Below are 27072 nucleotides of genomic sequence, written 5' to 3' on the forward strand. Positions count from 1 at the left end.
GTTTTACATAACTGAAGGAGAATAATGTTATATAAGTAGGTAGCAATTTTGTCTTCAGTTACAGACACTAAGTAGTGGTAATCTGGGTTAATTCCAGCACTACACATTTATACATTAGGAAAATCAGAGGACACTGTCTATGATGGATTTGCAGGGGGTGGGGGCGGTTACTGGATAATAGTCAAAACCGTGAAATCAGAGAATATTTCACCTTCATATTCCACTCTTCACATGTGGTGGTTTGGGGCTGGAGGGCTTGACAGAGAAGGTAGGTAGTATTACTTGGGAGGGATTGAGTATGAGTCCCCTTCAGTGGCTGGAGGAGCCACAGGATTCTGATTCCAGAAGGGCAAGCATTTGCTAAGGACATTCACATGGTGGGAAATGAAAGGAAAATGCTGGAGACAGGCTTAATCAATCCTCAGCTGTGTTAGAACAGAGTCAGCCCTTGGGTACTTGGTACTTGGTAATCATTGACTGATTGGCTTTTTCAACTGGATCTAAGTGGTGGTTTATAAGCCACTGACAATTCCCTGGAAAGATTATCGAGACATATTGTAGTCTCTGGCCCTATGCCTGCTTTTTCATTCTTTGTTTCCAGTTATGAAACAACCCAGGGCATCACAAAAGTGAACACTTCCTGGCTGGTTTAGCTATCCATTTAATAAACTTTTCCTTTGTCACCAAAAAGACACTTCTCTACAAAAATCATTTCCTGGGGTCCTTGACCGTTCTGGGTGTACTTCTTCTGTTGTACCTCTGTGTTTCTTAGATAGTGGTTTATAGCAAATGCAGTATTTACAGTATAGTGTGTGGGAATCTTTATATAAATACCATGTACAAGATTGATAAATTATAAATAGAATTTCTTAACACTCAAAGCACTTTGGTCTAGGCTTGTCATAGATTCAATTTTGATGCTTACTTCTAGTACTGATTTTGAGTTTAAGCCGGAGTCCATAGGTCTGCAATTGGGATTAAGGTTATTTTATAGTGCTTAGAAGTAACTCTTATAACATCAACCAATTCCTCACTCTTAAGAAGGACTTTCTGGGATTCATGATAGATAAATAGTATTGTTTTATTTTTTCTATTGATTGTATTTAGCATTTACCTTCCACAGATTGTAAGAAGTCCCCTAAGAGATGTATGCATCTTTAAATCAAACACTACATCATTAACATAATTCCTTATCTTCTCATTGAATGTAACATCCTGGCAGTATCCACAATTTTACCCAAAATTGTCCCATTTATATGATGTGTATGCAACTGCTTTGTCTTCCTGATGATAAAATACTGTTTCATTAGAATACATGTACTGATTATGGCCAATTCTACATGATATTTGCTTAAATCCTCCTTCATATTTTACACATTTATGAGCTGTTACTATCTGCATAAGCCTGCACTGTCTATTACACACTGTCTCAAGTGGCTGTCAAGCTCCTGAAATGTGGCTAGTTGGATTGCTCTGTAAGTGTAAAGCACCCTAGATTTCAAATATTTAGGAAGAAAAGGATTTAAAATATCAATAAATATTTTATCTTGATCATATATGTATACATGATAATATTTTGGATTTTTTTTTTTACTGGGTTAATTTTATTAAAATTAATTTTGCCCATTTCCTAGAAATTTAACATTACACTTGTGGTTTGCATATCAGTGCATTTACATGTGGTACTATGTCTCTTACCAACCTCCCATCCCAGGAAGATGATCTTCATGGCCTCAGTGTCTGGTCTAATACCTGTTTTGTATGTTCTTGCTGGGAAATCCTAATATTTCTTACTGTTGCTTCCTTTTTCCAGTTGGCTACTTTTCTAAATGAGTATCAGTCATGTTGTAGTAAAATCACCCGTGGGAGTAATCTGCATTTGGTTGATTCTCATATATAGTTCTTGATGCAAAGCGAATGCTTTTATTGACTTTTTCGGGTGTTACGTGTTCTTTATATTTTTAGGCATGACTAAGTGTAAAAAAATGTATTATCCTTTAAGTATTTTTTAGTAACTATATTTCCTTCAGGGCCCTATTTTTCTAACTAACTGCTAACATTTAACCTCTTATTTCCAAAATTTTATAGTATGGCTTGGAAAGAATTATGAGTGAAGAGAGGAGTCTTACGTTACTGGCCAAAGCCATTGATCCCGAACATCCCGTCATGATGACAGACGTGGTTAAACTGCTCTCTGCAATATGCATTGTAGGGGAGGAAAGCGTGTAAGTGTTCTCAGTTTACTTCTCTAACTGCATAATAATTTAATGCCGTTTGATTCTGTTAATATTTTTGTTATCTATTCTAGATTAGAACTTACTTTAAATACAATTTGAAGTATATTTTAGCAGTGGATTTAGATTGTTAATAGGTTATTGGCTGGACAGAAACGTTTGAATAATAATTATTGCTTTTAATCAGTGCAATAGTTACAAAAATGTTCCCATAAAAAATCAATTTCTTCATCATGTTGACTCTAAATTGTTTTGTACTCAAACCCTAAATTCTAAATGAAGACTTTGAAAAATATACAAATGGGCCCTGTTTTTTTATGTGATTTTGTTTTTCAGATAGATTAATTTAAACTATATCCCATTATAAAAGCAAGCTTTATACTATTTGAAGAGCTATATATATATTTTTTTTATATAAGACAGATTTCCAAAACGATATATGTAATTGTACTTTACCTGTCGTAGGTACATAGTCCTTGACTATAAAGTACATATCAGAACTTAAAGCTTTAAAGACGTTGACCACATTTGTTAGAGCTGTGACTAAAAGACCATTGTTGTTGTCACTGTTCTTGTTAGCTGCCGTGGTGTTGACCCTTGACTCATGGCGACCCCACACACAACAGGACCAGACCATTGTAATATGTAGGGTTTTCACTGACTGATTTTTCAAAGTAGATCACTGGCCTTTCTTCATAGTTTTCTTAGCCTGGAGGCGCCGCTGAAACCTGTTCAGCATCATAGCAACATGCAAGCATGCAGTGTCAGATGTGTGGTGGCTGTGCCTGAGGTACATTTTCTGGGAATTGAACCCAGGTGTCCCCATGGAAGGCGAGAATTCTACCACTGAATCACCAGTGCCCACAAAAAAGACCACTTACATGTACATTAAAGGATAATTATAGAGATAAATCTTTTTTCTTTTTAAGAAGTTTTGTGTTCTAATTACAAAGAAACATTTAGAAATTGTTGAACATTCCTTTTAAAAAGGATGAACTTGTTGCCATCAGGTCAATTCTGACTCATGGCAGCCCCATCTGTAAGAACTGCTCCATAGATTTTTTTGCTGTAACCTTTACATAAGCAGATCATCAAGTCTTCCTTCCACAGCACCACTGAGTAGTTTCAAACCACCAACCTTTAGGTAAGTAGTCGATTGCAAACCATTTGTGCCATCCAGGGACCTTATAAAAATATGAAATACATGCAACTAAAAGAATAGCAGTATCTTTCTCATATAAAGGTAGGCAGAGCCCTCTAAGTGGAACCTCTTGTATACATTTGAAAAGCAGCCTTGTTGTCATCCTGCCAGAGCTGGTGAGGGCTGACTGCTCAGTTTGAGAGTCAGGGGCTATGATGTGTACTTATAACTATGTACCTATAGCGTATATCCGTGGAAGAAGCTTAGCTGTACGCAGCTGAAGCTCTGAGCACACAAAGCCAGGCGTACAGTTTCAACACTTTACCTTTTTCATTTTAAAAAGGCCATACATATAATTTTGCTGTAGACTTTTAAGAGTAATGTTGATACACAGGACACATCGTATGCTCCCTCCTCTCTCTTTTTCCATTCTCCTCTCTCTCCTTTTCCTTCTTCCCCTCCTTTCTCCTGTTTGCCTACTTTCCTCTTACCTCTTCCTCCCTTCTACTCTTTTCCTTCCCTCCCTCCTCCTTTCCTCTGTTCTTCCTCCCTTTTCTTTCCCTTCTCTTACTTTATCCTACTTCTCTTTTTCTTTGCCTCCTCTTCCTCTATATTATTTTTATTATTTATTGACTTCAGAATAGATGTCTTTTATAATGTAAATAACTTTGAGGATTAAGGCCACGAAGTGAGCTTCTGCAGTATGCTAGGTACTTCATAGTCCTGTTCTTTCTAAGCCACACTGTAATATTGTGCATATAGATAAATGTAAAATGTTAGGAATTAGTTGGAAAAAAGTGCCCTGAAGGAAATGTAGTTATTCAAAGTTATTTATAGAATAATACATTTTTACAGTTAGTAGTGGCTGATAATACAAAGAACATGTAATAGCCTAAAAAAATCCATAGACGTATTTGCTTCACATTAAGTACTATGAGGATAATTCACAACTATTTTTTAAAAGATGGACAAATGTAATTTTTCTGTAATTATTATATTTTATATATGACTATAATACCTCACTAGTTTTTTACCATCACAACTTCATTTACTTAAACTTGAGGGGCAGTATGCTCAGTGGTTAAGAGCTTGGCTGCTAACTAAAAAGTCAGCAGTTTGAATCCACTAGCCACTCGTTGGAAATCCTGTGGGGCAGTTCTACTCTGTCCTGTAGGATGGCTATGAGGCAGAATCAACTCTACGGCAATGGTATTGGTGTGCTGTTTTTTTTTTTTTTTTGAAGGACAGTAGAGTGTAGTGGTTAAGAGCATTTTTATACTGCTCACTACACAAACTGTCTGGTTTGAAATCCTTGCTCTACCATTCAGTAGATGTGGGACCTTGGACAAGTTGCTTAATTTTTTTCTGCCTTGGTTTCCTAATCTATAATATGGTATCATAATTGTACCTATTTCCTAGAGTTATATATTAAAATGAATTAATGTTTGCAAAAGTAATTGGAGTGGTGCCTGGCATGTGGTAAGTACTAAGTACTTGATAAATAAACGTGCTCATAGGATTGTGCGAAGATTAAATTAATTAAATGGATTAAAATGAATTAAATGTGTAACATGCTTACAGTAGAACGCTGTACATATTACGTGCTCAGTAAGCTACTTCTAAAATGTTATTGGTTGCCTATATGTAGTTACTCCTTTAGTAGAAATAAGTAACTATATTATGGCATTTGTGTTATTTGCTACATGAAATTTAATTAATAGATTAAAAATTTCCAATAGCCTTGAAGAAGTTTTGGAAGCTTTAACATCATCTGGAGAAGAAAGAAAAATTGACAGATTTTCTTCTATTGTGCAAGGTCTTCAGCACAATTCAATTCAACTACAAGTAAGTTTTCTGTATATAAATGTATTTTTAAGTGGTTTTATCATGCATACTGTTTTTTAACTGTTTTGTGGCTCGATTATTTTTAAATAGTGTATTACGAAACTGTGTGCCATTTAGTAGACTTTTATATCATTATTTTTAATGACCGAATAGAGTTTCAGTTTATGTTGTTGTTGTTGTTAGTTGCTGTTGATTCAGACTCATGGTGACCCCATGTATGCACAGTAGAATTACTCTATAGGGTTTTCAATGCTGTGACCTTTTGGAAGCAGAACACCAGGCCTGTCTTCTGAGGTGCCGCTGGATGGGTTTGAACCACCAACCTTTCAGGTACTAGTTGAGTGCGTAACCCTTTGCACCTTCCAGGGACCTCTGCTAATACTTATGAAATAAATCTTTTTACATTTAATGAAAATAAAAAGTTATAGTTTATATATATATTTTTAAGCTCTGAATAGCTTGATTATTTAATTGTTACTAATTCTGACAGCAATAGAAAAGCCAAATCTTAGTGGTTAATTTAAAAAGTAAGTAACTTTTTAGTTGCCTAGTGCTGCCATGGCGAAAATTACAGATGGGTAACTTGAAAGAACAGGGATTTATTTTCTCACAGTTTTGAAGGCTACAAGTCCAAATCAGGGTATCTGGTCGAGGGAGGGTCTTTTTTTGTTGGTAGCCCCGGAAATTCCCCGGTGTTACTTGGCATTCCTCTCTCCCCATATATGTGTTTCTGTATCCATTCAGTTCTTTTTTAAGACACCACCCAGAAGTGATTAGGTTTAGGACCCACCCTGCTTGATATGATCTCATTAACATACCAAGAGAAAACCTCTATTTTCAAACAGGGTCATATTCATAGGAACAGGGGTTCAACACATATTTTTGGTGGACACAATTTGGTCTATAACAAATGATGTTGGGAACTGTCAAACTAATATGTTCATTTTGATGTCATGATAACAATGTTTTGAATAGCTAGCGAGGAACCTTGTTGTGATTTGTTTCTTTCAGCAGAAGGTAGAATTGGCAAGCTGAGTATATGGTCTCTGTCGCATGGGCTACTGGATGCTCAGGAAAAGTGTCCCTGCTCACTCATTTGGGCTTGTCAGAGGATGTTTGAGTGGAATTAGAAATGTATCCTCCATTTCTGCCAGAGACCCTGCTCCTTTAATTGATTGGGTGCTAGGGACTTTTAAGTCATATATTATTGTTGTTGTTAGGTGCCACTGAGTCGATTCCAACTCATAGCGACCCCATGTACAACAGAACGAGATACTGCCTGATCCTGCTTCATCCTCACAGTCATTGCTATGTTTGAGCTCATTGTTGCAGCCATTGTGTCAGTCCATCTTGTTGAGGGTCTTCCTCTTTTTCCCTGACCCTCTACTTTACTAAACATGATGTCCTTCTCCAGGGACTGGTCCCTCCTGATAACCTGTTCAAACTACATAAAATGATACCTGACCATCCTCGCTTCTAAGGAGTACTCTGGCTGTACTTCCTCCAGGACAGCTCAGTCATTCTTCTGGCAGTGCATGATATGTTCAGTATTATTCACCAGCACCATAATTCATTTACTCCTTCCTTTTTCCCCTCCATTCTATAATTCCCTTTCTTATCCTCCTCCTTTCTTCTTTTTTCTCTACTATCTTCTATCCCTTCTCTCCCATCTCTTCCCCATTGTCATTTTCCCTTTTGCTTCCCTCCTCTCTTTCTCTTTTTTTCTACTATTCATGTTTTTGCTTTTGTGTAGTTGTGTTTTTCATAAGTCCTTTTTCATCTGGCTCCAGGCTTCCTGAATTCACCAAAAGGCTAATGAAGAGTAAACCTGAAGGAAATTTTATAGAGAAGAGTTGAACAATCACTATCTGAAATTTTCTCCATTGTTAATATTAACTTATACAATATTTGTGAAAATAACAGTGGGTTGTTAGATATTATATGTGTAGCACCCACCCCAGTGCCATAGCATATAATTTTTAAAATATCATTTATGAACTATAATAGTCACATGTAAACTTTGTTCATCGAATAAAGACTTTTTATGCTAGTATATTGCTTATATGAGTTATAGGGGTGGGAAGTAGTGTCTTATTATGATTAAAGAAATGGGCTTCTGTGTCAGGCAGGCTTTGATTTATGTCCTAGTTTCTTCACATCCTAGCTTCGTGACTAAGAACTAGTTCCCGAACCTCTTCTATGTGTGTTTCCTCTGTTGTAAAATGGGAATAACATTAGTACTTAGCTCATCGTTTATTCAGGGATCACATAGTATAATTATTTAAAATACTTAAGTATAGTGCTTGGCCCATTAGCCTAAGGGGTAAGGAAATTCTAGCTTTAAAGAGTAATTTTGTTATATTAGAAAAAACAAATCAATAGAGGGTAGATTGAAGATGATCTTAATTTTTGCGGGAACATTTCCAGTGTTGACATTAAAATTGGTATTTAACCATACAACCTAGCAATTATACTTTTGGGCATTTATTCCAGAGAAATGAAAATATATGTTCATTTAAAAACCAATATACATATTTTTATAGCCACTTTATTTTTCATAGCCCCAAACTAGACACAACCCATTTGTCATTCAGTATGTGAATGATTAAACAAAATGTGGTACATCCATACCGTGGAATACTACCCAGCAATAAAAAGGAACTATCTCCAGATAATTATCAGAGAGTAAAGAAAAAGCCAATCCTGAAAGGTTACATATCGTGTGGCTCCATTTATTCAACATTCTTCAGAAAACTTACAGAGGTGGAGAACAGATTAGTGGTTGTCAAAGTTTGGGATGGGATCTGGAAGAGGAGTGGGTATGCCCATAAATGAATAGCAGGAGAGGGTTTTATGGGGGATGGGCCAGTTCCATATGTTGATTATCATGATGGTTACATGAATTTAAACATGTGCTAAAATTGTATATAGAACTGTAAACACACACACAAAGAAAGATGTTTACCTGTGTTTTATTGGCTATGCAAAGTTATCCGACTGAGTGGATCATAACAAATTATGCATAACATTGTGAAGAATGGGAATTCCAGAACACTAAATTGTGCTCACGAGGAACCTGTACATAGACCAAGAGAAAGTCATTCAAACAGAACGAGGGGAAACTGCGCGGTTTAAAGTCAAGTAAAGTGTGTGTCAGGGTTGTATTGTTTCACCATAATTATTCAATATGCATGCTGAGCAAATAATTAGAAGAGCTGGACTATGTGAAGAAGAAGGGGACATCAGAATTGGAGGAAAACTCATTAACGACCTGTGTCATGCAGATCATACAACCTTCCTTGCTGAAAGTGAAGAGGACTTGAAGCACTTACTGATGAAGATCAAAGACTACAGCCTTCAGTAGGGATTACACCTCAACGTGAAGAAAACAAAAATCCTTACAACTGGACCAATAAGCAACATCATGATAAACGGAGAAAAGATTGAAGTTGTCAAGGATTTGATTTTACTTGGATCTGTAATCAACATCCATGGAAGTAGCAGTCAGGAAATCAAATGATGCATTGCGTTGGGCACATCTGCTACAAAAGATCTCTTCGAAGTGTTAAAAAGCAGTGTTGTTACTTTGAGGACGAAGATGCACCTGACCCAAGCCATGGTATTTTCAATCACTTCATATGCATAAAAAGCTGGACAATGAATAAAGACCAAAGAAGAATTGATGCCTTTGAATTATAGTGTTGGCAAAGAATACTGAATATACCATGGATCTCCTTCCAGAAGAAGGAACAAATCTGTCATGGAAGAAGTACAGCCAGACTGTTCCTTAGAAGTGAGGATGGTAAGACTTCATCTCACGTACTTTGGACATGTTATCAGGAGGGACCAGTCCCTAGAGAAGAATGTTATGCTTGGTAAAGTAGAGGGTCACTGGAAAAGAGGAAAACCCTCACTGAAATGGATTGACGCAGTTGCTGCAACAATGAGCTCAGGAAGAACGATTGTCAAGATTGTGTAGGACTGGGCAGTGTATTTGTTTTCTTGTTGGTAGGGTCGCTATGATTTGGAGCTGACTTGTTGGCACCTAAAAACAACAACAAATCTATATAATTTAGGCAAGATGTTACCATTGGGAGCAACTGGGCGAAGGGTATGTGGGACCTACTTTTTTTTTTTTTTTTCCAACTTCCTATGAATTTATAATTATTTCAGAATAAAAAGTTTAAAAAATCTTTGTATTTTAGGAAATGCTGCTGAAGTTGAAATCTGAGGTTCCTTCTTGTTTACAACATTAGATTACTTGACGTTTTAAAGCTTTGAGTGGCAGAGTAAAGAACAACTTACTAATGACAAAGCCAAGTTGTGCCTACATAAATGACATGACTGACTTATTATATGCAAAATTTTGACTAACGCAATCTTAAAATTCATGGTTATTTGGTATGTTACATTTTAGTACCAGATGTTAAGGTAAATCTGTCCGATCTTTTAAAATTTTTATTGACTGCCGTTTTAAGTTAAAGGCAAGCTGTATTAATTAAAAAAAAAAAAATTCTTGGGTAAACTTAATCATTTCCTTTATGAGCGGTTATTCTAGCTTTACTGAAGGTGCTGTTAGGGGAACACATTCCTATAGTTATGATAAAGTTGTACTTAGCCAGGAGATATCTACAGAATTCTCTGAAAGATAACTATCAATCAAAAATTGGACATTTTATAGATTACCATTATATAGAAGATATTAAGACTTGAAGAAATTTTTTATTAAAATATATGTATTTATTTACATGTCTGTCTATATATCTATGTATCTATCTATCTACCTATACCTATATACCTATAACCAATGATTTTATGGTTTTGAAATGACCTTTTTTTAACAGCTGTATTGAGTTAAAATTCACATATCATGTAATTTACTCATTTAGGGAATTATTCAGTTTTTTTGGTATATTCACAGAATTGTACAACAATTACCATAATCAATTATAAAACACTTCTATCACCCCAAAAATAAACTCTTCACTCTTGACCGTCAGCTTTTCCCCCCGAAACGTCTCATTTCCCTGCAGGCCTAGGCAACCACTAATTTATGTTCTGTTTCTATATATTTGCCTATTCTGGACATTGCATATAAATGGAATCATACATTATGTGGTCCTTTGTGACTGACTTCTTTCACTTAGCATAATGTTTTCAAGGTTCATCCATGTTGTAGCAAGTATAAGTATTTAATTTGTTTTTTATTAACAGGCAATATACCACTGATGGACATTTGGGTTGTTTCTACTTTTTGGCTATTATGATCAATGTTGCTGTGATCGTTTGTGGAAATGATTTCTTTGTCACTTCTAATTTGGCGTATTTAATGTTAAGGGTGTAGAGTTGGAGGGGATGAGGATAGCAGTAAAACCTGCCTTTGAGAGTTGTGGAAATCATGGATTCAATAAGATTTTTGAAACTTTTTTTTTGCCAAGATGTAGATGGTTGATTATTTTTGCTTTTTTGAAACAAATTGCTTTATTTGTTGATTTTTATGTTTTCTATCATGATCAGTAGTACTGTTAATTTGTGGATGTCATATAAACACCAAAATAAATCTCTTGATATAGTACCGAAGTTCCATTTTTATTGAGAAGTAAAGTGTCATTTTAGCACCATTTTAACTCATTCATTTCTCATTTTTCTAATCAATTAAAGTTAAATTTGAGTGCTCATCATTAAAAACAGGCAATGGAAAGAATTGTTTCTAAAGTCTTAGTTTTCCTACTTAACCATTGTGGTATAAGTTTTTAGCATTCAATGAAGATTTCTCACTATTAAGCCTAGGGTGTGAAATAGTCTCGCAGGTGGCAAACTCAAGTTTAGAGTAAAAGGTACTATTTTCTAGATAGCTTACTTAGAACAAACAAACAAAAAAAAGGAAAGTAGATTACTTTTTCTGCCATTGCTGATCACAGTTTTTCTATTTCCTTTAAAATTATCAAGCAATACTTTAGTACTATCTAAAAATACTTTCCTCCTTGGGTGTTTCTGAAATTTCCACAAATAAAGTATATTTTACAGCTAGCTGGTTATCAAATTTCCCATACAGCTATTACTTTAAGTGCCCATTTTATTCCATTAGCTATATAATTTGCATTTATTAAAATGTACTAGTCTGGATGATATTAGCAAATCATCAAATTAAAAATAAAACTTGTTTGTCGCTGAATAAAATAGCAACCAATTGTTTGCTTTTAAATTAGAGAAAATGGGAGATAGTAAAATTTTAAAAAATCCTGATTGTTCTTTTATTGCAAAGTATATTTATAACAAAGTACTTTTTAAGGATTATTAGATTTTCTCGATAGATCATCATAATGAAGATAATTGGTCTGCCTATGATTATAATAGAATTGAGCATACTTTTTTTTTTATATTATTATTCTACATTTGATGTAGTGAGAAAGTGAAAAACTGTGCACCTGAAATAAATTTATCCTCGGACCTGGAGAATCTCACTATGTAGAAGGAAATTATAAATATAAGTATCAGACTTAACATTAATACACATGACTTTCTTTTCTGTTCTCATGTGTATCAGACAGGACTGTTCAGCTGCCAGCAACATAATCTACTCTAGGTAATTTAATAAGAAAAGATAATTGGTACTTTACAGATTTTCTAGTGGGCCAAGGAACCATGTGTGGATAGCATATAGCCAGAAGTAATGCAGAAGAAAAAATGCCATGCTATATCACAGTAATGTTCTAATGGAAATACCACTCCCAACACTGTCCTCTGGCCAGCACCCAAGACCTAGGGAAAGACAATAGAATTTCTGCCACAGCTGCCCTAGGAGAACCCGACCCTGCATTACAAGGTGTAGTTATAATGTGTGCAATTGCCCTCTCGTGTGGGTTGGTTTTTCCTTGGTAGAAGAGAGTTGGAATAAATGTGGGTGAACCGATCTTCAGTTTTTGCCACAATTTAATTTTATCTGTTATTTCCATTTCTTTCCATTTTTATTTTTTCTTTTCCTTTCTGTGCATTTCTGCTGTCTTCTCTTGTCTGAGCTAAAGTTTGCTAGGGTATAAAAAGAATTATCTAGATCCCAAAGAGTTTGTTGAAACCTTTGATGTTAGTTATAGGGTTGATTTGGGTTGTGGTAGATTTTTGTCAGAAAAGAAGTCCAATAATGGGAATCCTGGAGTTTTTCAGGTGGATGTTTGGCTTTCCTTCTGTGTGTATGTCATCTGTATATATGTTCTCAGGTGTGTAGTGACAGCTTGCTGTATTTTCTCTTTCCTGTGGTGTCTTTCTGATACAGTCCCCTTGGCATCGGGGCTAGCGAGTGTTAGGAACATGAAGGATCTGAGATTTAACCCTACTTGGGAGCCCTGGTGGCGTAGTGGTTAAGAACTCAGCTGCTAACCAAGAGGTCTGCAGTTTGAATCCATCAGCCTCTCCTTGGAAACTGTATTGGGGCAGTTTACTCTGTCCTATAGGGTCTCTATGAGTCGTAATCAGCTCGACAGCAATGAGTTTGGTTTTTTTTTTTGTTTTGTTTTGTAAACTAGTTGGTTTTGTTACTTTATCTCAGTTTTATGAATGCTGTCAGAAGACATGAATACAGTAGCAGAAGCCAGAGTATCAAGATTTTCTCCCACCAGTTCCTTGATCCCCAATTCTCATAGCGTGATGTGAAGAGGGACAGTTGCAGTGGGTTGTATTTCAGGAGAGGATCTCTGAGCTCCAGAAATACGACTCTTGTATTATGCACAGAGATCAATTGCTCTGATTGATCTAATTGATAGAGGCTGTGATCAAATCTTTTCAATTTGTTTCATATAATACATAATTAAGGCTATTGTTAAGAGGACTCCAAGAAACAGGATGAAAGCCAACCTGCAGTATTGACCTCAGCCATTTCCTTCTGAACAAATCCCATGAACCACCAGTTTCTACCTTAAAATACCAGGTGACTTTCTCAAGTTTTTCCCTTGATCTTTCCACTCAGCCCCGAGGTATTAATTCAGGTAGAAGCAGTTGTGGTGTAGTGGTTAAGAGCATGGCTGCTAACCAAAAGGTCGGCAGTTCAAATCCACGAGCCGCTCCTCGGAAGCCTTTTGGCGTAGTTCTGCTCTGTCCCGTAGGGTCCTTAGGAGTCGGAACTGACTCAACGGCACCTAAGAACAAGAAGAAGCAGATGTGACAGTGATTGCATATATTGAACCTTGTTCTGCAAAAAAGAAGCCTAGGACAATTATTTCATTCGTAACAACCCTGACCAGTTCTTTGATGGTGACTCCCATCGTGGGGTAAGAAGTCAGTTATCCCTCCAGGAAGCTGCTCCCCAGAGTAACCAAGGGTAGCCTCAATTTGGAGAGATCTCTGTAGTTGTCTGAATGCTATATGATGTACTGGTAGCGTTTCCTTAAATACCTGAACGTCACTTACGACAGCGCTTTTGAGACAGAACCAAGTTAATACCTGATTTCCACACAAAATTTATAGTGCTGAAGGTATACCTAGTGTTCCTGGGAAAAAAAGTGTTGTTTGCAGTTGCTGAGGTTCCTCAGCTGGGACCTTTATCAATTAGAGTGCTACAGGTTGACAATGGTTTCACCGTGCCTTCTGGCTAGCTAATAAACCTTAGGGTTCCCATTTCATGAAATAACGGAGTCTAGTTCTTTTTTTCGGAACAGTCTGAGAACAGTCGGTCCAATATGTCCTTTTGTCCAATCCACCAGCTGGGGTAGTATTTGCCCACCCCACAGAATGATTGAGCTACGGCTATAGGAATAGGGTAGAGCAGACATCCAGAGATGTTCATGGATGTTTTGTGGGAGGTGCAGGGGCTGGCGACATCCCTTGCTATTTTTGACAGACTTCTTAGCAACTTTAAGGTTGTTGTTATTGTTAGATGCTGTCAAGTCGATTCTGACTCATAGCGACCCTATGGACAACAGAACGAAACACTGCCTGGTCCTGTGCCATCACAATTGCTGCTGTGCTTGTGCCCGTTGCTGCAGTCACTTTGTCAATCCATCTTGTTGAGTGTCTTCCTTTTTTTCGATGACCCTCTACTTTACGAAGCGTGATGTCCTTCTTCAGTGACTGATCCCTCCTGATAACATGTCCAAAGTATGTGAGACATAGTCTTACCATCCTTGCTTCTAAGGAGCATTCTGTTGTAGTTCTTCCAAGACAGAATTTGTTCATTCTTTTCGCAGTCCATGGTGTATTCAGTATTGTTCTCCAATACCACAATTCAAAGGCGTCAGTGTTGAGGTAATGGTGATAAAATAGGTAGAACTATTTGGCTGGAAATGTCAGGCCAAGCTACAGGAGAGGAACCCTGAGCTTAGGGAACCAGAAACCTTTTATAATGGACCAAAAGCATGCTGGTCCTAGGCTCCAGAGGGGAACACTATCTTTTTTTATTATTGGACATGAAGCATACCTGCCCTTCATTCTGGAGGGAGACACTCTCTGTGTCTTTATAGGGTTATTTGCTATGCAGACATCTTTGAAAAGATTATTCAGAACAAAGACTATCAATGTGTCTTTTTGCAAGATGTGCAGAAATGTGAGGGAACCATGGAGATTTGTCTCACAACAGAAAGCAGACCACTGAACCTCCTACTGTCACCTCCCTGGCTTCTTTGCCTTCTATCTGATGCTCCTTGTGTTGTTTCTATATATACATTGTACCTTAGATGTAGATTGAATGGATTGAAGCCTTTAGTTCTTTTGGTTCATCTGACACTATAGGAGTATTTGTCCTACATTCATTATTGACTGAAGGGAAAACATGTTTTCAAAGTTTTTTAATCCAGAGGGGAGGGGAACTAGTTCTGCTAGGAGGGCAAACACGAATAAGGGAAAATGGTGAATCTCATTTCAGAGGGACAGAATTAATGTCCTCTTGTCTTTGATTTCTTAATATGAACTCACAGCATCTTTAGTTTGGAACTTGATCACTTAAAAATCTACTTAAATACTTTGATTTAACTGCCTCCAGGTTTCTAAAAATTTGATCTAGTATACTAAAGGGGATACTGGTAATTAGCTGAGTTTGTGTTTTATTTTTGTGGACTCTTACTATCATTTACCATTCTTTAGTAAAAATAACTCAAGTCTTCTAATTTATTTACCTGCTGTTGAAATACATAGCTTTTTCTCTTTTTAGGCTTCTTTAAACTTCAGTGATTGCTATGAATTAAATTGTATCCCCCAAAAGTGTGCGTCAACTTTGCTAGGCCATGTTTCCCAGTATTGTGTGATTGTCCACCATTTTATCATTTGATGTGATCTTCAAATATGTTGTAAATCCTACCTTTATGATGTTAATGCAGTGGGCTTAGCAGCAGGTATGTTAATGAGGCAGGACTCAATCCGCAAGTTTAGATTGTGTTTTAAGTCAATCTCTTTTGAGATATAAAAGAGAGAAGTAAGCAGAGAGATAGAGGGACCTCATTCCACCAAGAAACAAGAGCCAGGAGAATAGCGTGTCCTTTGGACCCAGGGTCCTTGCGCCGAGAAGCTTCTTTGCTGGGGAAGATTGATGACAAGGACCTTCCCCCAGAGCTGACAGAGAGAGAAAGCCTTCCCCTGGCTCTGGTACCCTGAATTTGGGCTTCTGTCATACTAGACTGTGAGAGAGTAAACTTCTGTTTGTTAAAGCCACCCACTTAAGGTATTTCTGTTATAGCAGAAATAATAGTGATAATCTTGATGCATCAGTGGACAGAGGTGATAGGTGGTAGGTATGTCCTTCTAGAATACCTATGGACGATATTCCTCTACTCTGGAATATCTTTTCCAAGAAGCAGAAGCCAAGATTATAATACAGGCCTTTGTTTTCTCTGGAACTTTTACTAGAGGAAAACTGTTCCAAACATGCCCAGGTGTCTGGCATGTCCATGGTCTTCACAATTATCTCGTGGCAACATACTAAAGTACAGAGGCCAGCACAGAGAACAAGAAGGAAAAGTAAAAGTGCTCTGTCAAGTATTTAAAAAATCAAAATTTGATGTAGTTTCATAGTATTTATGAATTAGACAATTTGAAAATGATATGCTTACTGGAAGTTGTTTATAAAACAAGACTGTTATTTTGAGTCCTCTGAGAAGTAAGAGGTTTGGTATGCAAGGGACTGGGGGAAATGCCTGTGAAGAAACCTGGGAAGGGAGCTGGTGGACGCTGGAAGAGCTATCAGCCTGGGCTGCAGGTTCAATCCCAGGTGAAGGAGAGAGGGAACAAAGAAAGGTCTTAGGCTGATGGTAGTTCCAAGACAGTTTGGCAAGGCTACCTGGGAATCCTTGAGCCAAAGTCTCTCATGTGTCCCAGAAGAAGGTCTGTTTTACTAGTCTTCCTTTTTTCAGACATTGGCTGAGAAGAGCTCATGGGAAGTGTGACCTCAGCTCAAACCCTGGGATGGGCTTCAGAGGGCAGCAGCTGGGACCATTGGTCTTTTATGCTCCTCAGAATTGAAGAGCGAGAGGTGCATTTTCATGACTGCTGCAAAGACAGTTTTTTCCATAGGTCTTTTTAATAATTTCAATCTGTGAATTTTATTCAGTTCTGTTGGAGAATAGATCTTTAACATTTTGATTGAATCTCATTTTTCCATGTTTCAGAAAGTAGGAAAAAAAAAAACCCAGAATTTTATTTTTTAAAAGTTGAGAAAATTTTCCCATTGTATCAATAGTTTAGATTCATTAAAGTGTAAGATATTGAGTAGGAAAAATCACACTTAAGCCACTTACAATCATTGTACTTTGAAATTTGTTATCGGGCAGCAGTCAGACAAATAGTACATTGGGTAGTTGAATTAAAACAATTTAGGGGATAAAATGCCTTTCTGGATTTGCCTAACTTAGTTGCTTCTGGTTGTTTTGTACCCTCTACCCCATAATTACTCAAAATTCATTCAAGTTTAATATTACCCAGAACCAAATAAAGGTCTTCCTATAATGAACAGTCACATCCTGATTTACTTTTTTTTTTTTTCCTGTTGTGCAAATCTCCTTCTCTCCCCAAATCACTGTTCAGTAATTTTCAATTTCAAGTAAATTGTTCTCACAGTTAATGAAGGACCAACTGAAGAATATAGAGTATCATAGAGGATTTATACTTAGGACCATTGTTAAGGCATCTTAGAAGCATTTGTCTTTATTCCTTTCTGATTTGACTACTACTTTTATTGAGTTTTGCATCAGTAGGGTTAATTCATCAGTTCAAATCAGTTAAAATGTCAACTTTTATTAAAATGAATTGGTAAATAATATGCTAGTAAGCTAATAGACATTGAAGAAACACAGTAAATTATTATTCTAATGTGAACCAATATGGTCATATGGAGCACATATAAGTATAAACAAGTGCGTCTAAGTATAACATTGTGGTCTAGAATTCACTGCCAATTTTTTGTGTCTAATACGCTTCTCCAGTTATGCTACGATAGACCACAAAAAAGATAAACTTAATTCATGCCTCAAAGTTAACTACAAAGTTTCATAATTAACCAATCACTTTCTTATTCAGGGACTGCTGTACACTGGGCTATGGTACACATTGAACTACAGAGATCCCTAAAGTACTCTCCTGCCCTTAAAAATTGTTCACTCAGGAATTTAAAGCCAGCTAATATATTTTTTTTTAGTATTTCGTATAAATATAGTGATACTAGCAGTTTGAACAAAATGCATGGGAGGACATAGAAGAACTTAATGATGTCTCACTTAGGGGGAGTATCTGAATAAATATTAAAATAATCCCAGTTTGTATTTCAGTATTCCTCGTCATGAAAATGATAGCCTGTTGAGTCTTTCTCTGAGTCTTGCATCAAGTATGTAGTTACCTCAAGCTTTGACACGCTGTTTTACTCTGTCTCTGGGTGGTACAGTTAAGTGCTTGACTGCAAGCCAGAGAGTTGGAGGTTTGAACCCACCCAGAGGCGCATCTGTCTGTCTTCCAAAAGGTCACAGCCACTGAAAACCCTATGGAGCAGTTCTACTCTGCATATATGGGGTCACCATGAGTTGGAATTGACTCACGGCAACTAACAACATCATTTACAGAATATTCAGCCAAAAGAACAAATAAAATTCTAGAACTTTATATCTGCTGATATATTTTACTATTTCTGTATCTGCATTATATGGTTTGTTTAGTTTTTATTCTGAATTAATGCATGTGAGTAGAATTTTTAAATCTTTGGATTTTCTTTATTTGCGCTGGAGGAGAAATATTTCTCTGTAAGCATCATTTACTCTTTTTAACTTGATAAATGTGGAATTTGATTGTGCAAAGAGAAACAGATGATTTCTGCTCTGGGCTAGAGAAGGTGAGTAACAGCCTAAGCTGTATCTTTCAGGCCCAGATAATAAGTATTTGCAGATCTTGATAGAATTTTTATCTAAGTACTTTTCGAGTACTTATTTGCAATCTGGATTTAGCTCCTGAAGTGGATATATTTTCACAGTGTAGTACAGCCATCATTTTACTTGTAAAAACATCTACCTGTATCCAGGACAAACATGTTGACCTAAGAATGAACTTTCTGAAGAACATTTTCTTTTACTGTTCATTAGACTGCCTGTTAGAGTCCTTCAGCAAAATTGTGTAGAAAGTACTTGCTCTGCAGGCTTTTGAAAAAGTTGGATAGGCTTTGTCGATGGGGCTCAGACCTTGAACTTGTTAGTTACTATACTTTGAATTTTGTGCTTAAACTTGTTTGTCTAAAGGTTAGAAATGCATAAAGTGTTTATTTTTCTCATGTTTGTCTAGCGTATAGTGACACACAGCAATAAATTGTGTATTAGAGGAAACTAAAAAAACAAAACCCACCAAACTCATTGCCGTTGAGTTGATTCCAACTCATAGCGACCCTACAAGACAGAATAGAATTGTCCCATAGAGTTTCCAAGGAACGCCTGGTGAATTCGACCTTGTGGTTAGCAGCCGTAGCACTTAACCACTACACTGCCATGGTTTCCAAATTTAGGTAGTATTTAGTCACATATGAAGAAACTTCTCTTTATTTTCAAGGACATAAAGCTACTCTGCTGTTTAACTGATATTGATAATGCTATGTTCTTGTGTTTGGCTGTTAACCTCTTCTTTCCATTTCTAATGATTTTCCTTTGATCATTTGCCTTGTTCTTAAGATCACCTTTGATTGTCTCTATCCCCTTATATTGAATAGCTTTGAGATTTTTGTTTACACTTTATCTGTTTCATTGTCTCCTGATATTTGTCTTTATCTTCTTAGTTTTGATATTGCTGACATCTGCCCCACTATTTGTAATTACCTTTTTGGCTGCTCGTGTGCTATTTTCCTGGTCTTTGCTGTGAAGACTTTGATGATCTCAGTTCTTGTACTACGTCTTCAGACTGTTGCTGCCCTCGAAGAAAGGCTCAGATATCCTAAATTCTGGATTGACACAAGTGTGCACATGCATGTGCACACACACAAACACTTGTAAACACCTCCAGCTAGGATTCTATGAAAAATACCTTTTCTCAAGTTAAGCCCCTTTGTGGTAATTGGAACAAGATTAACAAAGTTGTTTTACAGTATTTGATTTCACAATGTTGAAATTGAGTTCATGATCTCTCACCATACAGTTTCCAAGGAGCACATGGGTGGATTCGAACTGCCAACCTTTTGGTTAATAGCTCTTAACCACTACACCACCAGGGTTTCCAATTGCCTTACGTAGATCTGATGAAGGGAAGGTTACAAAGCAGTATTTCTAAAGGATAAAGATGTATTTGGAGTAAGGAGGAGAATATTCCAGAGCTAGTTTTTTTTTTTTTTTTAGTTTTAACTGTGTATTTTAGATTGCATAGGGTTCATGTGAAAAGGTAAGTGTTTTTTATTTCCACTTGGAACAGCAACTTTGTAGAAATTGTTCTTGACAAGCCACCAATGCTTCCATTTTGTTAAACGCCATGGTAATTGATAAATCTTTATTTGACCTATTAGGAACATCTGACACAGTTGATCACTCTTTCCCTATTAAGACACTTTCTTCCCAAACTTCCAGGACACCACAATCTCCTTTTCTTCTACATCACTGATGGGTTCGTGCTTTCCTTTTATTTATTCCTCTGACCTTTAAATATGAGGTGCCCCAATCAGTTCTTACATCTCCTCTTTTCTCTCTCTGTATTGCTCCCAAGGTGATTCTGTCTAAGAATCTGTCCTGGTTTTTATGTACTATATCTATGCTAACCTCTTTCTTGAACTGGTGTCTCCTTTACACAACTGCCTTCTCAACTTTTTCCATTTGGATCACTAATGGATATTTCCAGCTTAGCATCTCCAGGATTAAGCTTCTGATCTTTCTTTCCAACCCTGTTCTTTTGACAGTCTTTTCCATCTCAATAAATGATAATTTCATCCTTCTAATTGCTAAGGCCAAAACCTTGGTGTCAATTTTGACTCCTCTCTTTCTCTCACAGGGATTTCTGTCTTTTTTTTTCCACTGCTGTATTTCTAGTACCCAGAACAGCTTTGGGCACATAGTAGATACCAATAAATAGGCATTAAAGAAATGAAATACATGTGCTAGTAAAAAGAGAGGGTGAACTGTAGTCTGATGCCCAAAGATGGAGCTACCAGAATCTATTAACTTTGGATGTACCCAGGAAGGCAGAAACCCCTATTCTCTTATCCTCATCAGCTCCAGAGGGAAGTAGCTTTTGTAATACCATCGAAACAATTAGTTTGATATAATGCAAATTAATGGAGATCATATGCTACATTTTTGGAACATCAGCCAGAGCATGGTAATTACTTCTTTTTGATGTATATCTCACTTTCATTTCCTTTTCTGTTAGTGTCTCCTGCTCATAACAGAGTAAGTACTCCATAACAATTTTTTTTTAAATTAATAAATGAATATTTGTAACATATATCTCAATCTCAGAATTTTAAAAACTGTTCTCTTAAAATTGTTTCTCTCCTTGAATTTTCTTTTTCTGTTAATGGCACTACCTCCTATTTAGTTGGACAACAAAAGTGGGAGATCTCTTTTCTTCTTCTACATTCCCACATCTGTGCAGCCATCAAATTCTATGTTTTTCTTATTTGTATTTCAGCTGTGGTTCAGACCTTCCTCATTGCTTACCCCAATTTTTTCCAAAATATCTTAACTTGTATCCATGTTGCCTTTATTACTTTCTTTGCATTAAACCCATTAAGGTTGCCACTATTTCCAGTCGAATCTGAATTTCATAGCTTGGCAAATAAGGCTGGGCCTTATCTGGTCCCTGTCACCTTGTCCGGCCTCATATGTATTGCCTCTATTCTCTGCTCTCCCTTGTCTTACCTCCACAAAATACTTGTGCAGTCTGAATTACTTGCAATTTAATGAACGTGTCCATGTCTTTGACCTTGTTTATTCCTCTTTATAAAACATCCTTGTCCACTTCTTCAGTGGGCCACCATCATCTTCATGTTTAAGAGTCATCCCTATTATCCTGCTGTCCTTCTTCTCATTTAGTGTCTCTGTATTCCCATAATATCTTGAGTATATCTTCTTGTACTATATTTTGTGTGATGTTTTTATCATTGTGCCTATTTGTCTTTGTTTAGACAGACAACATGTCCTGTTTACTTTTGTAGTTCTTGAGCTTTTCCCAGTGTTTAGAAATTAACTGATGCAGAGAAGCCAGATCGGTACCATGTCTGCTGGTATGCTGAATTAGTGTGAAATCGTGGGTTTTAAAACACGTCTCTCAGTATATGTTTTAAAAACCTAGAAGGAACTCTTTGGTCTTTGTCTTGATTATGGAATATTTTATCCGTAAGAAAACAATTATACTAAGTTTTGATGCATGCTTATGTATATGCACAGGCATATGTTTGTAGGATCTAAGTTAATCAAAGAGTGCTTGTAGGCCATGATAGTGGCAAATTACCATTAGAATTGAGAAAGGATTTTATAGATTTAATGTAAATTCATTATTTCAATTTAAATTGACAGTTTAAATGTTTCTAATTTTTTTTTGGTAATTTTTATTGTACTTTAAGTGCAAGTTTACAAATAAGTCAGTCTCTGACATAAAAACTTACATACACCTTTGCCACATACTCCCAATTACTCTCCCTCCAATTGTTTACAGTTTTTATTCTCTGGACAATTATCTTTTTAAATGTTTCTGTATATAATTTGTATAATCCTTTCCCTTCTTTCTCCTGAATTTCACAGTATTGTTATCTATATGTATCTACTTTCCAACTAAGTGCTATTTGCTGCTAATTTTGTTTTGTTTATTTTTCTGCTTTCTTTCAGTTGTTTTTATTTTGTCTTTCTAGAAACGAGGTAACGGACTGGTCTAGTTTCTCTGAATGTAGAGAGACATTATATTCTCTCTGAGATCTTTTAAAATAACTTGGTATTGCTAAAAAAAGTTTTTGTGGGTATTGAATAATGACTGGCAAGGGAATGGAAAGAAAGCATTTTTAAACTTGACTTTTTGACATGAACTGGTTACAGCTGAGCGAACCTGTACTGAAAAGGTAGACTCTGTTTTAAGTATTTTTGTACTGTGTTTTGTTAAGGTACGTTTTCCCTTTCTCTGTTTTTCTTCTGCACATTTCCCCACCTCCACTTAAAACAATCTAAGTTCTGACAGCAGAGGCATGCTGGTCAGATTTGAGCGGTTACATATCAAATACAACAATTACTAAATATTTCAGCCAGCAGGAACTGAGACTCCTGTTGGCGTCTTAATCCAAAAGCGGCATTTTAAATTCATATAAACCTTGCCTTAAGGGTTTGAGAAAGGACAATTTAGGGAACAGCATGAGGCTAAACATATTGATTAGTAGTCTGGTAGTTCCAGCTAGACTTGGGCAGAATGTAGACTTAGGAAAATAGCACCATCAGCAACAACAAAGAATACCATGCTTCTATTGAGAGAATTTCTTTCTTTCTTTTTTTTTTTTTCCTGTTATATGGATTTTAGATGATGAAAGATGTACTTTAAAAAAAAAAAAACACTTTAGCTAGGAATTAAAAAAAAAAAGTGGAGAGGTTGAAAGTTGGAGTGTTAAAACATTAACTGAAAAATGTTGTGATTTAAATTTTTTTGTCATTAAAGCTATATACTAAAGGATTTAGTTAATTATAGTATCTATTTATGTGTTCTTAATAAACATGACATACGACAATATTGAATTTTTGCCAAAATATGAAAACCATTGCCTGGTAATTTAACTTCTAGAAATTGTTATTTTGATCTAGTGTTCATAATACAGTTTTTAGTTATAAGAATTCCATTAACCAGATTCAGGATACTTCTTGATCTTGAGGACTTTGAGAGTTTGGGTGTCTCTTAATGCATGGATAATTATTTCTTAATTCTATATCCCTAGTGCCATCTTAGATTTATAATTTTTCATCTATCATGTGTTCAATTTAAGTTGCATGTGTGTGAGGTATAATTATTTGTAAGAACCTAACTTTAGGTTATAATCTTTTTTTTTTTTTAATACAAGGTACTAATGGCTAATGCTTCTCCACCTCCTTTCCTCCCCAAAACCACCAAATAAATGAAGAATAAAAACTCCGCTGAAACTGTAATTCTTTTATAATTTAAAATTGACTAAGATATTTTACTTACAAATTATTGTTTTAATAGGCTTGGCTATGAGAGAAGGATGGTGAAAATAGTTAAGTGCCGGACTGTTAACTGTAAGGCTGGCAGTTCAGACCCATCCAGAGACACCTTGGAAGTAAGGCCTGGTGATTAGCTTTCAAAAGGTCACAGCTTTCAAAACCCCATGTAGTGCAGTTTCTCTTGCACACATGGGGTCACCATGAGTCGGAATCAACTCAGCGGCAACTAAAAACAACAACAACAACACTGTGAGGGAAGATACTTGCTAATACTTAGAATAAAAACTTGATGTTTCAGTTCTGTTACTCGTTCTTTAATGTTGGAAACCAAGTCTGAGTCTTGCCGTATAATATTATTATCTGTTATAGGTAGCTTGTATGCAGCTCATCAATGCTCTTGTTACATTTCCTGATGATTTGGACTTGAGGCTTCACATCAGAAATGAATTTATGCGTTGTGGATTGAAAGAGATATTTCCAGTAAGTGCCCTGTAGTCTCCTTATTTATATTTAAATTTAAAGAGTATTTGAGTAGGGGGAAATTTAGATAAATTACTTTCAAGAGTAATTTATCTCTGGGAAAAGGTTTGAGTATAAAAATATATCTTTGAAATATAGATGATAAATTTGAGTATTATTTAACACTTTAAATGTTTCAGTGCCATAAATCAAGTTGAATAGTTGGAGTACTGTTTAAAAAATATATATTTGCTCTATATGTTATTCATTTTTTTATGTAATTAAAAAACAAAATTGTTCATCATAATTTCTCTATTCAATATATTTAGAATTTAAAAGGTATTAAGAATGATGGCCTGGAGATCCAACTTAAAGTCTTTGATGAGCATAAAGAAGAAGATTCGATCGAGCTCTCCCATCGCTTTGAAGATATTAAAGCTGAATTTGAATATCCTTTTGTTCTGAAGTGTAGTTCAGTTTGTAAAATTATCGCTAAAATCACAGCCAACCCCACTCCCTAAAAAACTAAACATCTGAAGCCATTTCTATATAAACAATATGAAACCAAACCTTTATGAATCAGATGGATGTTTGTATAAACCTTTCTTTCTTTATTTAATGTGTATTTTTAGGAATGCACACATGTAAGTGCACAGGTGGGTTCTGTTAGACATGTTCTTATATGTATATATGCAATGTGGTCTTTTTTCGTTTTATGTTTTTTCCCCACCTCAGTGCTTATAACATTTAGGTATAGGGTGACCTCAGCTCAGAGGTTAGCTCCTTCTCTGAACCTTGGGTGCATACTCATGTGGGCCCCATGTTAACACCGTGGGTCTGCAGATGTCTGTGTTCTTCGTGAGGTCCACTAGTTCCTAATGTCCGCTGGGGCTTTTTCATGATCAGTAAAGCCTGACACCAATTCTCTTGGTCAGGGTACTCCCAGAGCCCAATGCGATATTCACAATCTGCTGCCCCACTACCTCTTGGCTAAGGAAAGACGGCCCGGTTGGAGTTTATGGTAGAGAGGGAGCCAGGAAGTATTAGGTCAAGTCATCATTGCCACAGTTTGCCCCCATTCTCATCCTAACTACCTGTGTTTTATCTCATGTTGAATATAAAGTAACAGAACAAACAAAAAAGCAACCAGTTGCTGTTCTGTCTGACTCATGATGACCCTGTGCATGTCAGAGTAGAACTGTGCTCCACAGGGTTTTCAGTGGCTGTAGCCTTTCAGAACTAGATAACCAGGCCTTTCTTTCAAGGCAGCTCTGGATGGACTTGAACCTTCAACTTTTTGGTTAGGAGCCCAGCATGTTAGCCATTTACACCATACCAGTACTCCCACGTTGAATACACATGATACCAATTTTAGAGTTACAAAACCAAAAATCCAAACCCATTGCCACTGAGTTGATTCTGACTCACAGTGACCCTGTAGGACAGAGTAGAGCTGCCCCATATGGTTTCCCAGATTGTAATCTACCAAAGCAGATTGCTGCATCTTTCTCCTGTGGGGAGTGGCACAGTAGTTGAGAGCTTGGCTGGTAACTGATTTTAGAGTTAAAAACAACAACAACAACAACAAAAAAAACCTCAAACTTGTCCTTGAGTCAATTCTGACTTATAGCGACCCTATAATAGAGAGTAGGGTTTCCAAGGAGCGGCTGGTGGATTCAAGCTGCAGCTTTTTACTTAGCAGTGGAACTCTTGACCACTGTGCCTCCAGGGCTCCATTTTAGAGCTAAAAAAATAGAGTTAGAGACCCAAAAATCTTTCCAAGCCTTATAGAACAGATACTCTGTTCTTGCTTTTTTTTTTTTTAAATTTTTTTTGCAGCTGTTCAGAGTAGAGTATAAATAAATTTACATATTCCTTAATCAGTTTACTGAAGCGTGTGATGTTTACAACATGGTGTGGAATATGGTTAAGGAAACTAGAGCAGAGGGATATTTCATTTCTATTCTTCAGCATCTTTTGCTGATTCGAAATGATTATTTTATAAGGTAAGAGGACACTGAATTCTAATGTTTTCTTTCCCTAATAAAAATCTGTTAATTGTGAAATTCACCTGATGTTCGATTTGGGCAAGTGAATAGTTGTAAGATTTTTATCTCTGTCATAGTATTCATAGTATATGTTATATCCTCTGGGCATACGTTTAGATAAATGATTGTAAAGTGACATTACTATTACCTTTTAGGCTCCAGTGGATTCTTGGTTACAGCCTTTCAGCTGAATAAAAATGCAAACCAGCAACAAATTGCTAGCTTATCATGTGATTGGTTATATTTCCTGGTCAGTGCTTAGGCAGTAGGAATGATGTTGATACATTTCTTTTTTTTAAATTATATGACGGGCACTAAATATTGCTCTTATTAGTGTTTAAGGAGCTAGAAAGCTGCATATAATGCTGCTGTGTATCAGAAAAGCTAGACAAATGGCTTTTCAAGTTTGGTTATGTTGTACATATCTGAGTTTAACAAATTGTTTATCTCTTCTCTGTGTCATCTGCATCATATGTAGCTATACGTGGATATTACCACCTAACTCGCCGGGTTGTTTGGAAGGTGAAATATGGCAGTATGGGCAAAACTGCTAGCCAAATACCTGGCACAAGGTGTACAGCCATAAATGTCGTCTATATCCTCTTTCCACTTTTATTACTGTTTTATGAGGGAAGCAGAGATCTTGGAATTAAAAATCATTTTTGTTGCCACCAGTTTAGCTTTGCTGAAATTTCATTCTCAAATACTGTGGGTAGGATGTCTTATTCTAATTTCAAGTAGAGGGATTTGCTGGGTATTTC

At 36.4% G+C, this 27072-nt stretch overlaps 1 protein-coding gene across 2 annotated transcripts in view; it reads left to right on the forward strand.

The window, feature by feature from the left end:
• The window catches only part of DIAPH3 (diaphanous related formin 3), a 588341-nt gene that overhangs the window by 200243 nt on the left and 361026 nt on the right, over nucleotides 1-27072 (forward strand). For both annotated transcript variants that reach the window (XM_003412593.4, XM_064270057.1), the window contains 5 exons: nucleotides 2089-2225; nucleotides 5115-5220; nucleotides 24174-24284; nucleotides 24593-24711; nucleotides 26153-26269. In XM_003412593.4, coding sequence (XP_003412641.1) covers nucleotides 2089-2225; nucleotides 5115-5220; nucleotides 24174-24284; nucleotides 24593-24711; nucleotides 26153-26269 — 590 coding nt within the window. The remainder of the gene's footprint in view (nucleotides 1-2088; nucleotides 2226-5114; nucleotides 5221-24173; nucleotides 24285-24592; nucleotides 24712-26152; nucleotides 26270-27072) is intronic.

This window comes from Loxodonta africana, chromosome 17, assembly GCF_030014295.1.
Source record: "Loxodonta africana isolate mLoxAfr1 chromosome 17, mLoxAfr1.hap2, whole genome shotgun sequence".
In the NCBI taxonomy this organism is placed as follows: domain Eukaryota; kingdom Metazoa; phylum Chordata; class Mammalia; order Proboscidea; family Elephantidae; genus Loxodonta; species Loxodonta africana.